Consider the following 13,276-nt stretch of genomic DNA (forward strand, 5'->3'; position numbering starts at 1 on the left):
GGAGTGTCCTCCTAGAAGAGCGTCATTGGTACATATATGACTTTTTGGTCTCTCCCCATCCCTTGGGCATGAGAGAGAGAGAGAGAGAGAGAGAGAGAGAGAGAGAGAGAGAGAGAGAGAGAGAGAGAGAGAGAGAGAGTAGTCATTCCCAGGTGAAAGTGGCTACTCCACGAAAACCACAATCTCTCACAAATTAATATTGTATAGCAACTTTTTGTTATGCTAAAGTACATGATGTAGTTATAAGATGTTTAGCTTTAGCTGTGGATTCCTTTAGTTTTTTTCTTTTTATATTATTTTAGTCTGATGTTTTCCATATTTTGTAGGTTTTTTTTATAATTAGTTTTAATAATTTGATAATTCTATTTTATTAACACATATAGCTCAGGTTTTAGTCCATCGGGCCCAGCTATTGCCTTTTTATTTATATATTCTTAGAATTATTTTAACGTATTATATCGTTCAAGTTTTAGTCCATCGGGTCCAGTTATTGCCTTTTTATTTGTATATATTTTTAGAGTTCTCTTTACCCTTTCCCTTATATTTTTATTTCTCTTAGAGTTCTTTTTACCTTTTCCCTTATATTTTTATTTTTCTTAGAGTTCTCATTACCTTTTCTCTTATATTTTTATTTTTCTTAGAGTTCTCATTACCTTTTCCAATATATTCTAATTTTTCTTAGAGTTCTCTTTACCTTTTCCAATATATTCTAATTTTTCTTAGAGTTCTCATTACCTTCTCCCTATTATTTTTCTTTTTCTTAGAGTTCCCATTACCTTTTCCAATATATTCTAATTTTTCTTAGAGTTCTCTTTACCTTCTCCCTTTTATTTTTCTTAGAGTTCCCATTACCTTTTCCAATATATTCTAATTTTTCTTAGAGTTCTCTTTACCTTCTCCCTTTTATTTTTCTTAGAGTTCTCATTACCTTTTCTCTTATATTTTATTTTTCTTAGAGTTCTCATTACCTTTTTCCTTATATATTTTCTTTTATTTTTCTTAGAGTTCTCTTTACCTTTTCCCTTATATTTTTATTTTTCTTAGAGTTCTCTTTACCTTTTCCCTTATATTTTTATTTTTCTTAGAGTTCTCATTACCTTTTCTCTTATATTTTTATTTTTCTTAGAGTTCTCTTTACCTTTTCCCTTATATTTATATTTTTCTTAGAGTTCTCTTTACCCTTTCCCTTATATTTTTATTTTTCTTAGAGTTCTCTTTACCTTCTCCCTTTTATTTTTATTTTTCTTAGAGTTCTCATTACCTTTTCTCTTATATTTTTATTTTTCTTAGAGTTCTCATTACCTTTTCCCTTATATTCTAATTTTTCTTAGAGTTCTCTTTACCTTTTCTCTTATATTTTTATTTTTCTTAGAGTTCCCATTACCTTTTCCAATATATTCTAATTTTTCTTAGAGTTCCCATTACCTTTTCCCTTATATTTTTAATTTTCTTAGAGTTCTCTTTACCTTTTCCCTTATATTTTTATTTTTCTTGGAGTTCTCATCACCTTTTCCAATATATTTTTATTTTTCTTAGAGTTCTCTTTACCTTTTCCTATAGCCTATATTCTTATTTTTTCTTAGAGTTCTCATTACCTTTTCCAATATATTTTTATTTTTCTTAGAGTTCTCTTTACCTTCTCCCTTTTATTTTTCTTTTTCTTAGAGTTCCCATTACCTTTTCTAATATATTCTAATTTTTCTTAGAGTTCTCTTTACCTTCTCCCTTTTATTTTTATTTTTCTTAGAGTTCTCATTGCTTTTCCAATATACTTTTATTTTTCTTAGAGTTCTCTTTACCTTCTCCCTTTTATTTTTCTTTTTCTTAGAGTTCTCTTTACCTTTTCCCTTATATTTTTATATTTCTTATAAGTTCTCATTACCTTTTCCAATATATTTTTATTTTTCTTAGAGTTCTCTTTACCTTCTCCCTTTTATTTTTCTTTTTCTTAGAGTTCTCATTACCTTTTCCCTTATATTTTTTATTTTTCTTAGAGTTCTCATTACCTTTTCCCTTATATTTTTTTCTATTTTTCTTAGAGTTCTCTTTACCTTTTCCCTTATATTTTTATTTTTCTTAGAGTTCTCTTTACCTTTTCCAATATATTCTAATTTTTCTTAGAGTTCTCTTTACCTTCTCCCTTTTATTTTTCTTTTTCTTAGAGTTCCCATTACCTTTTCCAATATATTCTAATTTTTCTTAGAGTTCTCTTTACCTTCTCCCTTTTATTTTTCTTTTTCTTAGAGTTCCCATTACCTTTTCCAATATATTCTAATTTTTCTTAGAGTTCTCATTACCTTTTCCATTAAATTTTTTATTTTTCTTAGAGTTCTCTTTACCTTTTCCCTTATATTTTTATTTTTCTTAGAGTTCTCTTTACCTTTTCCAATATATTCTAATTTTTCTTAGAGTTCTCTTTACCTTTTCCCTTATATTTTTATTTTTCTTAGAGTTCTCTTTACCTTTTCCAATATATTCTAATTTTTCTTAGAGTTCTCTTTACCTTTTCCCTTATATTTTTATTTTTCTTAGAGTTCTTTTTACCCTTTCCCTTATATTTTCATTTTTCTTAGAGTTCTCATTACCTTTTCCAATATATTTTTCTTTTTCTTAGAGTTCTCTTTACCTTTTCCCTTATATTTTTATTTTTTCTTAGAGTTCTCTTTACCTTTTCCCTTATATTTTTATATTTCTTATAAGTTCTCATTACCTTTTCCAATATATTCTTATTTTTCTTAGAGTTCTCTTTACCTTCTCCCTTTTATTTTTATTTTTCTTAGAGTTCCCATTACCTTTTCCAATATATTCTAATTTTTCTTAGAGTTCTCTTTACCTTTTCCCTTATGTCGATTTTGAAATACAGTAAGCCGATAATATTCTGATTGCGCGGGCGCTGGGAACCGCTCACGCATGCGTCAACGGCGTTGATCAATAACATCGTTGCGAACGAGAAACAGTTCCCCGTGTGAGTCCTTTGACAGTTCCCTCTGTGAATCCTTTGCTGTGTACACTGAAGAATCTACTATAATTCACAAGACTTACCCTTCTTCCATTTATTTACCATAAAGGGAAGAAATACGGAGGATCGCAACGAGAAACAGTGTTACAGTTCCCCGTGAGGGTCCTTTGACAGTTCCCTCTGTGAATCCTTTGCTGTGTACACTGAAGAATCTACTATAATTCACAAGACTTACCTTCCTTCCATTTATTTACAATAAAGGGAAGAAATACGGAGGATCTGTAAAATGCAGAAGGATATTTTCTAGGATATATTGTGGAAGCAAATAGTGGTTGAGATGATTGGCAGTAGATTAAAGACAGTAGAGGGATAGAGTTCTCGGTACCTGTTCACCTGTTACCTCACTCAACTCCTCTTCGAGGACATCTGGACGACATGAAGGTCAGTATGGGAATTTACAAGGAAATTTCATCCTTTATTGACTGTAGGAATTGGAAAAAGCCGAGTTTTTGAAATAGGGAACAATCGCAAAATTGTTGGTGTTAACAATAATGAATTTCAGACATTGATTGATTGATTGATTTAAAGTTTTAAGGCATTCTGACATCTAAGGTCATTGACGCCGATTTTTCAGACATTTGAAGGTGATAAAGCTGATATAGTGAACTGTATTAACTATGATTTAAATATATTATTATGGAAATGATATAAATAACTATGGTCCGGGTGTAGGCCTATTAACTATGATTTAAATATATTATTATGGAAATGATATAAATAACTATGGTCCGGGTAATAGTTTTGATTTTAAACAACGAAATTTGCAATGAATTACAACTCTTGCTTGTAAATTGTTGTGTGGCGAAGAATGGTTGATGATGATTGTAGGCCTATTGTTAAATCAAACTGAAAATGTTTAGGTTTGGCAAATGGAATGTTTTAATATCCTATTTTCTAAACTAAAAATTTTTTAAAGGATGGAATTTAAATTAATAATTTACTACAACTGAAATTTAAGGACGATTTAGTTTCAGTAATTATTGTAAAAACTATATATGCCACGATACCAAATTCTAATCATGGCTGCAAAAAATAGGTAATAAAATATGGTTGTTATGTAATATTTTTGAGTATCCCCTGATAGAATCTTTAATAATGTTTAGGTTATATGAAAAAATTTCCTTTGCAATGCTTGCAAGCAATGTAGAACATGTAAATAAAAAAGAAAATAAGTACATTTCTCTTGTCTCTGAAGTTTTCACACGTAGGCCTATTCGTAATATTTTAAAACGTGATACCAAATCAGTATAAAGTTTTTTCATAGATTATTTATTAGTTGTTGTTGACGTAATGGAAGACAATAACTGTCTAAAATCAAACTAGAAGGACGGAGACCTTTAGCTGTATAATTTACCGTAAATTTCGAAGGCTAAGAATTGACACTTCAAGGACCTTAGGTTAGGCAATGCCCACAATACACTGGATGAGAATCAAAGAACACGTTATTAGGTTCTTCAGTAAGCTCTGTTTCTGTCATAAATATGCTCAGACTACATTGACTGGATTGTCAAAAAAAAAAAAAAAAAAAAAAAAAAACATTTACCCATTAACTCTTCAACATATAAGTTGCAATACAGTGAAAGCCAGTATGAAATAATAAAATACTTCAGTACCCAGCGCTTTCGTGCATTTTAATACACTTCTTCAGGGTACCCTGAATATTATTATTATTATTATTATTATTAAGCTACACCCCTAGTTGGAAAAGCAGGATGCTGTAAGCCCAGAGCCCCCAACAGGGAAAATAGCCCAGTGAGGAAAGGAAACAAGAAAAATAAAATATTTTAAGAATAGTAACAACAAAAATGAATATTTCTTATATAACCTATAAATACTTTAACAAAACAAGAGGAAGAGAAATTAGATAGAATATTGTGCCCGAGTGTACCCTCAAGCAAGAGAACTCTAACCCAAGACAGTGGAAGACCTTAATAATAATAATAATAATAATAATAATAATAATAATAATAATAATAATAATAATAATAATACTATGCTTCTTGATATTAACTAAAACGGTAAATTACCTGGGAATTAGACTATATAAAGTAGTTTACAAGCAACAAAGAATGTTACGTATAGGCCTACAATCCATGAAAATAACCAGACTTTCAGAAAAGTTTTTAAATTGGATTTTTTCACTTAAGTAATTTTGGAATATATTAATTTTTCTCAGTAAAATAAAAATGTCTATAGTGCAAAGAATTTTGCAGTAAACATCGTTCCTCTCTCTCTCTCTCTCTCTCTCTCTCTCTCTCTCTCTCTCTCTCTCTCTCTCTCTCTCTCTCTCTCTCTCTGTATTTGTACTTTCAACTCAGTAGTACGGTGAGCTTTGGTGTTATTAAAGATTTTATAACTTGTTCATTACAAATTTTGTAAAGTTTTTTATAGTTTATATAGGAAATATTTATTTTGATGTTGTTACTGTTCTTAAAATATTTTATTTTTCCTTGTTTCCTTTCCTCACTGGGCTATTTTCCCTGTTGGGACCCCTGAGCTTATGGCATCCTACTTTTCCAACCCGGGTTGTAGCTTAATAATAATAATAATAATAATAATAATAATAATAATAATAATAATAATAATAATAATACTATTTGAGTTTACATAATATTATGAAAAAATAAATGAAGGAATTAAGAATACTGATTGTTAAGTCTATACAAGTTAAAACATTAATTAGGCAATCAAAAACATCGAATAATTAAAACTATTTGAACAGTTACATAGATGACGGGGTTTAATAGTGTACGGTTGTGTAGGCCTACATTTAATGGTGTCTATGGTAGCGTGTGTGCGCGTGCGTAAATCTTTAGACAAAGTTCGTAAAAATTGTGACTGAACTTAGGAAACTTAAGAAGGGATGAAAAAAATTACTGTCTTTATTTTATTTTCGTTTCTTCTTTTTTGTCTGCATCTTTTCCCACTTCTATGTGGGGTCGATGTTTCTGGCCAGCTTTCTCCATCTACCTCTGTCCCACACTTCAACACCAGTTAATCCCTTTGATCGAAGGTCATCCTTGATACAGTCCATCCACCTTCGCTTTGGTCTCCCTCTCCTTCTCGTTCCCTGTACCTCCATTTCCATCACTCTCTTCCCAATATACTATTCATCTCTTCTCATGACATGACCATACCACCTCAGTCTACTTTCTTGGATCTTATCTGATAGTTTTCTAACTCCTGTGGTACCCCTAATTACCTCATTCCGTATCTTATCTCTTCTTGTCACCCCACACATCCATCTCAACATTCTCTCATCTCTGCCACATCCAGCTTCTCCTCTTCTGCCTTTTTTTTTTTTTATTCTATTTTCGTTTCTGAGAGATTAATAACGTCCACTTTTTACCATCTATGCTATTCAGAAAGATTTTCTCTGGTTAATGAAATATTGAACGGTCAGGTTTAAGACTCTCTCTCTCTCTCTCTCTCTCTCTCTCTCTCTCTCTCTCTCTCTCTATCAATATATTGTTAACGATCACATTTTTGCGTAAGTTAATTGTTAATACGGTAAATGCTTTCCTTTACCGATATAATATATCAATAGAAAAATTTTATCTAATAGAAGATAATTTAGTTTATTATGAATTATTGCAATCACGAAACACTGAAAATTTACATTTAATAAATGGTAAAAAAAGGAGATTTGACTGATTGCAATAATTACAGAGCCATCACACTTACGTCAGTCGTCATGAAAATATTAAGTATGCTCAATCTAAAGAGACTGGAGAGAAAGATGAATGAAAAGCTGAGAGATGAACATGCAGGATTTCAAAAAGGTAGATGTTGTACTGACCAAATTTTCGTTTTAAGATATATGGTACATCAATGTGTAGAATGTAGAAATCCACTTTTGATGGCATTTGTGGATTGTGAAAAAGCCTTTGATAATGTGTACCGGCCAATTTTATGGAGAGCCCGCGTTGTTATGAAATTCCTCTTAAATATGCAAATTTGATTAAGTCTGTTCATGAGCCTAGCAAGTGCAAAGTTAATGTTAGCGGAGTTCTATCAAATGAATTTCCAGTAAACAGTGGAGTACTCCAAGGGAATGTGTTGTCACCTATGTTGTTTATCCTCCTCATTGATTTTGTAATGCATGAAACAGTTGGGTATGGCGGAGAAAGATTAGACTGAATTGGTAACAGGAAATTAACTGACCTAGAGTATGCTGATGACGCTGTCCTTATTAGCAGAACACCACAGGACTTGCAAAGCTTGCTTACCAGAATGCATAGAATATCACATGAGGTTGGACTCATGATAAGTAGAAGAAAGGCAGAGAAGATGAGAACTGAATATGCAATGGAAGGGGAAATATCATTGGAAGAAAGGATTTATAAGGTGGAATCATTTAGATATTTAGGAACTATGATCTCTAATACAGGATCTCAAGAATTGGAGTTTAATGAAATATTGAAAAAAAAAGAAAAGAAAAAAAAATAATCAGACAATGTCTAGGTTAAGTAAAATTTGGAAGTCAAATCACCTGAAATTACAAATAAGAGTCAGTCTCTATACATGAATCGTGGTATGACAATGAAACAATATTCAACAGATTTTGTAGATTTGAGGAAAAACCCTCAGAAGAATATTAGCCCTTTTACCCCCAATGGACGTACTGGTACATTTCACAAAACTCACCCCTTTACCCCTTGCAAAAACTATTTTTTTTTTTACATTTTTTTTGCATATTTTTTATAACTATTAGAAACTTCAGGCATTTTCCAAAATAATGAGACCAACCTGACTTCTCTATGACGAAAATTAAGGTTGTTAGAGCAATCTAAAAAAATATATATTGCAAAATGTGCTTCAAAAAAAAAAGCCTGGGGGTTAAGGGTTGGAAAGTTCCAAATAGCGTTGGGGGTAAAAGGGTTTGGAGTTAATGGCAGGATAGGATTAGAAATGAAACTATAAGAGAGATTACTCGAGTGCCATATGTAAATGAGATCATGGTGAAGGGTAGATTGAGATGGTTTGAGCATGCTCTTCGCTCTACCCAAGAGAGATTAGTTTACCAAACTTTCAATTGGGCTCCACAAAGCACTAGAAGAGTTGGAAGACCAGGCCTACATGGCTGAGGACTATGAAACGTGATAAATGAGATCATGGTGAGGGGCAGATGGAGATGGTTTGAGCATGCTCTTCGCTCTACCCAAGAGAGATTAGTTCACCAAACTTTCAATTGGGCTCCACAAGGCACTAGAAGAGTTGGAAGACCCAGGCCTACATGGCTGAGGACTATGGAGCGTGAAGTAGGAGATGATGAATGGAGAAGTATTGATTTAAAAGCTCAAGATGGAGACGACTGGCGAAATCTTACCGAGGCCCTTTGCGTCAATAGGCGTGCAATGAGATGATGATGATGAAATGTTATTTCCAATGTTGAAAATAGATGATAATTCCACATTAGAATATTCTTTTTCAAGCTTCGATGCTCATTAAGTTGAAGATGATAGAAATGAGTGGTAGAAATTGATTTTTCATTCCCAACGTTTTCGTTCTTTTCTTTTATAATTGTAATTCGTTCAAGTGACCAGAAATGTTTTGATTATAAGAGGAAAATTTTGAGATATTATATCAAGCTGGCAAAATGTATTGTAAAAAAGGTTCCTTTTACAACATGGTGAAAGGGTTCTTTTATAAATATGATGTGAAAGGGTTCCTTTAAAAACACCGAGAAAGGGTCCTTTTAAAAACATATTGTGAAAGGGTTCTTTTAAAAATATAGGCTGGAAATGTTCTAATTTTATCATCTTTTAACGACTTCAGTGTTATTCGCATTTTATAGCAATAGGCCAAGTTTTAAAGACATAAATTTGAAAATAATAATCAATTTCATCAGACCAAACAAAGAAAGAATAATTACTTAATTTTCAATAGCACTTTTCCCTCATGAGATTGGTCCTACTTATTCTTATCTCCATTTTGTAATTAATTTACAATAATTATATCTTAATTCCATGTATAAGAATAGATGGTTCGGGAAGCAAATAGGCCTACCTGCTTAATCATTGCGTGACCCTCCCTTATCCTAGCTTAGAGAAGGAACCATGTACGTTTATCATACGTGTCAATCTCTAGGACATTGTCCTGTCCAAATTGGCCCTGTCTCTTGCCTCTGCCACTCACGTGTGATCTTTAAACCCTCTAAAGATTTCCAATAGTTCTTCAACGTGTTCATGTCTCAGTAACGTTCAATTTTCAAACGTTTTAAGGTCTCAGTAACGTCAATTTTCCAAACGTTTTAAGGTCTCAGTAACGCCCAATTTTCAAACGTTTTCAGGTTTCAGTGACGTCCAATTTTCAAACGTTTTAAGGTCTCAGTAATGTAAATTTTTCAAATGTTTTAAGGTCTCAGTAATGTAATTTTTTCAAACGTTTTAAGGTCTCAGTAATGTCAATTTTTCAAACGTTTTAAGGTCTCAGTAATGTCAATTTTTCAAACGTTTTAAGGTCTCAGTAATGTCAATTTTTCAAACGTTTTAAGGTCTCAGTAATGTTAATTTTTCAAACGTTTTAAGGTCTCAGTAATGTCAAAATCTCAAACGTTTTAAAATCTCAGTAACGTCAAATTTTTAAACATTTTAAGGTCCCAGTAACATCAATTGTCCAAAGGTTTTCAGGTCTCAGTAACGCCCAATTTTCAAACGTTTTAAGGTCCCAGTAACGCCAATTTTCAAACGATTTCAGGTTTCAGTAACGTCTAATTTTCAACCATTTTCAGGTCTCAGGAACGTCAATTTTCAAACGTTTTAAGGTCTCAGTAACGTCAATTTTTCAAATGTTTTAAGGTCTCAGTAACGTCAATTTTCAAATGTTTTAAGGTCTCAGTAACGTCAATTTTTCAAATGTTTTAAGGTCTCAGTAACGTCTAATTTTCAACCATTTTCAGGTCTCAGTAACGTCAATTTTCAAACGTTTTAAGGTCTCAGTAACGTCAATTTTTCAAACGTTTTAAGGTCTCAGTAACGTCAATTTTCAAACATTTTAAGGTCTCAGTAACGCCAATTTTCAAACGATTTCAGGTTTCAGTAACGTCTAATTTTCAACCATTTTCAGGTCTCAGTAACGTCAATTTTCAAACGTTTTAAGGTCTCAGTAACGTCAATTTTTCAAATGTTTTAAGGTCTCAGTAACGTCAATTTTCAAACGTTTTAAGGTCTCAGTAACGTCAATTTTCAAACGTTTTAAGGTCTCAGTAACGCCAATTTTCAAACGATTTCAGGTTTCAGTAACGTCTAATTTTCAACCATTTTCAGGTCTCAGTAACGTCAATTTTCAAACGTTTTAAGGTCTCAGTAACGTAAATTTTTCAAATATTTTGAGGTCTCAGTAACGTCAATTTTTCAAACGTTTTAAGGTCTCAGTAACGTCAATTTTCAAACGTTTTAAGGTCTCAGTAACGTCAATTTTTCAAACGTTTTAAGGTCTCAGTAACGTCAATTTTCAAACGTTTTAAGGTCTCAGTAACGTCAATTTTTCAAACGTTTTAAGGTTTCAGTAACGTCTAATTTTCAACCATTTTCAGGTCTCAGTAACGTCAATTTTCAAACGTTTTAAGAGGTCTCAGTAACGTCAATTTTTCAAATGTTTTAAGGTCTCAGTAACGTCAATTTTTCAAACGTTTTAAGGTTTCAGTAACGTCTAATTTTCAACCATTTTCAGGTCTCAGTAACGTCAATTTTCAAACGTTTTGAGGTCTCAGTAACGTCAATTTTTCAAACGTTTTAAGGTCTCAGTAACGTCAATTTTCAAACGTTTTGAGGTCTCAGTAACGTCAATTTTTCAAACGTTTTAAGGTCTCAGTAACGTCAATTTTTCAAACGTTTTAAGGTCTCAGTAACGTCAATTTTTCAAACGTTTTAAGGTCTCAGTAACGTCAATTTTTCAAACGTTTTCATGTCTCAGTAACATTTAATTTTCAAACGTTTTAAGGTCTCAGTAACGCCTAATTTTCAAACGTTTTATGGTCTCAGGAACATCATTTTTTCAAACGATTCAGGTCTCAGTAACGTCCAATATTCAAACGTTTTCAGGTCTCGGTGACGTCAAATTTTCAATCGTTTTCAGGTCTCAGTGACGCCAATTTTTCAAATGTTTTAAGGTCTCGGTAACGTCAATTTTTCAAAAGTTTTAAGATCTCAGTAACATTAGTTTGGTCTCAGTAACGCCAATTTTTCAAACGTTTCTAGGTCTCAGTAACGTAAATTCTCCAAACATTTCAGATCTCAATAACGTCAATTCTTCAACCATTTTCAGGCCTCAGTAACGCCAATTTTCAAAACGTTTTTAAGGGTCTCAGTAACGTCAATTCTTTAAACATTTCAGATCTCAGTGACGTCATGGATTTGGACGCTGGCAGTAACATTCGTAGTCGAGGTGACTGGCGGAGGAGATCGACTGCTAAACATCGGTGGCATTTTCCCTATCATGGGTTCTGGAGGGTGGCAAGGAGGACAGGTATGTCTAATGTCATCCTAAACTTAATAGTGACTACTAGCTTTTATTTATCACCATTTTGTTTTCTCATTGGCCACTGTTTGAATGCAAACAGTTATGTTTAACATTTAAATGACGAGAACTTGCGCACATGTACCACATACAATAGTTACAGTTATACAACACACACACACACACATATATATATATATATATAAATATATATATATACACACACACACGCACATATATATATATGTATATATATATATATATATATATACTCGATATTTTTATCACTAACACGTGATTTTCTTTAAATAAGCCATAAATGAAATGTGATTCAACCACTGTTAAAGAGAAATGTATAGCTGTTTGAGATACGCAATAATGTTGAAATGAACTTTTGATTGCGTGACAAAAGATTAAATTTTAACTAATGGAAACTTAATAAAATCAGTGATCAATGTATGTACGAATGCATAATGCACTAAATCGTATATGAATGCATTGCTGGCTAAATTGTAGTAGGCCTACATTTCAAAAGGCTTCTCTTTCAATGTATACGCCATTCTCGAAATGCTTTAAATTCATGAAGGTTGAAATCATATAATAAGTATTAAATGCTAAATAGAAAGTTGAAATCATATAGTAACTAATAACAGCCAAGTAGAAGTTGAAAATCAAATCTTATAGCTATTAACAGCTAATTAGAAGTTGAAATCATATAATTAATATTAACAGCTAATTAGAAGTTGAAATCATATCATAACTATTAACTGCTAAATAGAAGTTGAAATCATATCATAACTATTAACTGCTAAATAGAAGTTGAAATCATATCATAACTAATAACAGCCAAATAGAAGTTGAAATCAAATATTATAGCTATTAACAGCTAATTAGAATTTGAAATCATTTCATAACTATTAACAGCTAAATAGAGGTTTGAATATCATAACTATTGACAGCTAAATAGAAGTTGAGATCAAATCTTATAGCTATTAACAGCTAATTAGAATTTGAAATCATATAACTATTAACAGTTAAACAGAAGTTGAAATACAAGCTTATAGCTATTAATAGCTAAACAAAAGTTGAAATGATATAACCCAACAGCAAAAGGGAAATTGTAATATCATAACTATTAACAGCTAAATAAAAGTTGAAATCAAATTGCATAGCTATTAACAGCTAAATAGAAGTTGAAATAAAACCATTAGCTATTAACAGCTAAATAGAAGTTGAAATCATATCATCACTGATAACAGCTATTAGCAGCCTAATAGAAGTTGAAATAAAATCATTAGCTATTAACAGCTAAATAGAAGTTGAAATCATATCATCACTGATAACAGCTATTAACACGCTAATAGAAGTTGAAATAATATCATTAGCTATTAAGCTAAATAGAAGTTGAAATCAAATCATAGCTGATAACAGCTGAATATATCTAACTTCGTTTTTTTTTTTTAATCTAAAGGCTTGCCAACCAGCCGCCATGTTGGCTTTGGAGGATGTAAACAATCGCCCAGACTTACTTCCCGGGTATAAGTTACATCTGGCCTGGAACGACTCTCTGGTGAGTAGTAATGTTTCTCAAAATGTCACACGTTTCTTTTATCAAATCATTGAAAGTAGGGGAGGTTCTAGCACTTCCAATAAGGCTAATAAACTTTCAATTGATCTAGTTTTATTTTTTTTTATTTCCCAGAACGAGTTAGAACAATTGTGCAACAATCAATGGAAAACTTGCATTCGCTGAAAACCAGTTACTCTTCTGTTCATCTAAGTAATGGTGTTTCATAT

General features: G+C 31.9%; 1 protein-coding gene across 1 annotated transcript in view; it reads left to right on the forward strand.

The window, feature by feature from the left end:
* Positions 1-2,953: 2,953 nt before the first annotated feature.
* Positions 2,954-13,276, forward strand: part of LOC137643758 (phosphopentomutase-like) — a 36,256-nt gene continuing 25,933 nt past the window's right edge. Inside the window, exons 1-3 of the mRNA XM_068376448.1 lie at positions 2,954-3,400; positions 11,357-11,488; positions 12,951-13,049. Of these exons, the coding sequence (XP_068232549.1) occupies positions 3,395-3,400; positions 11,357-11,488; positions 12,951-13,049 (237 nt within the window). The 5' untranslated portion in view covers positions 2,954-3,394. The remainder of the gene's footprint in view (positions 3,401-11,356; positions 11,489-12,950; positions 13,050-13,276) is intronic.

This window comes from Palaemon carinicauda, chromosome 7, assembly GCF_036898095.1.
Source record: "Palaemon carinicauda isolate YSFRI2023 chromosome 7, ASM3689809v2, whole genome shotgun sequence".
In the NCBI taxonomy this organism is placed as follows: Eukaryota; Metazoa; Arthropoda; class Malacostraca; order Decapoda; family Palaemonidae; genus Palaemon; species Palaemon carinicauda.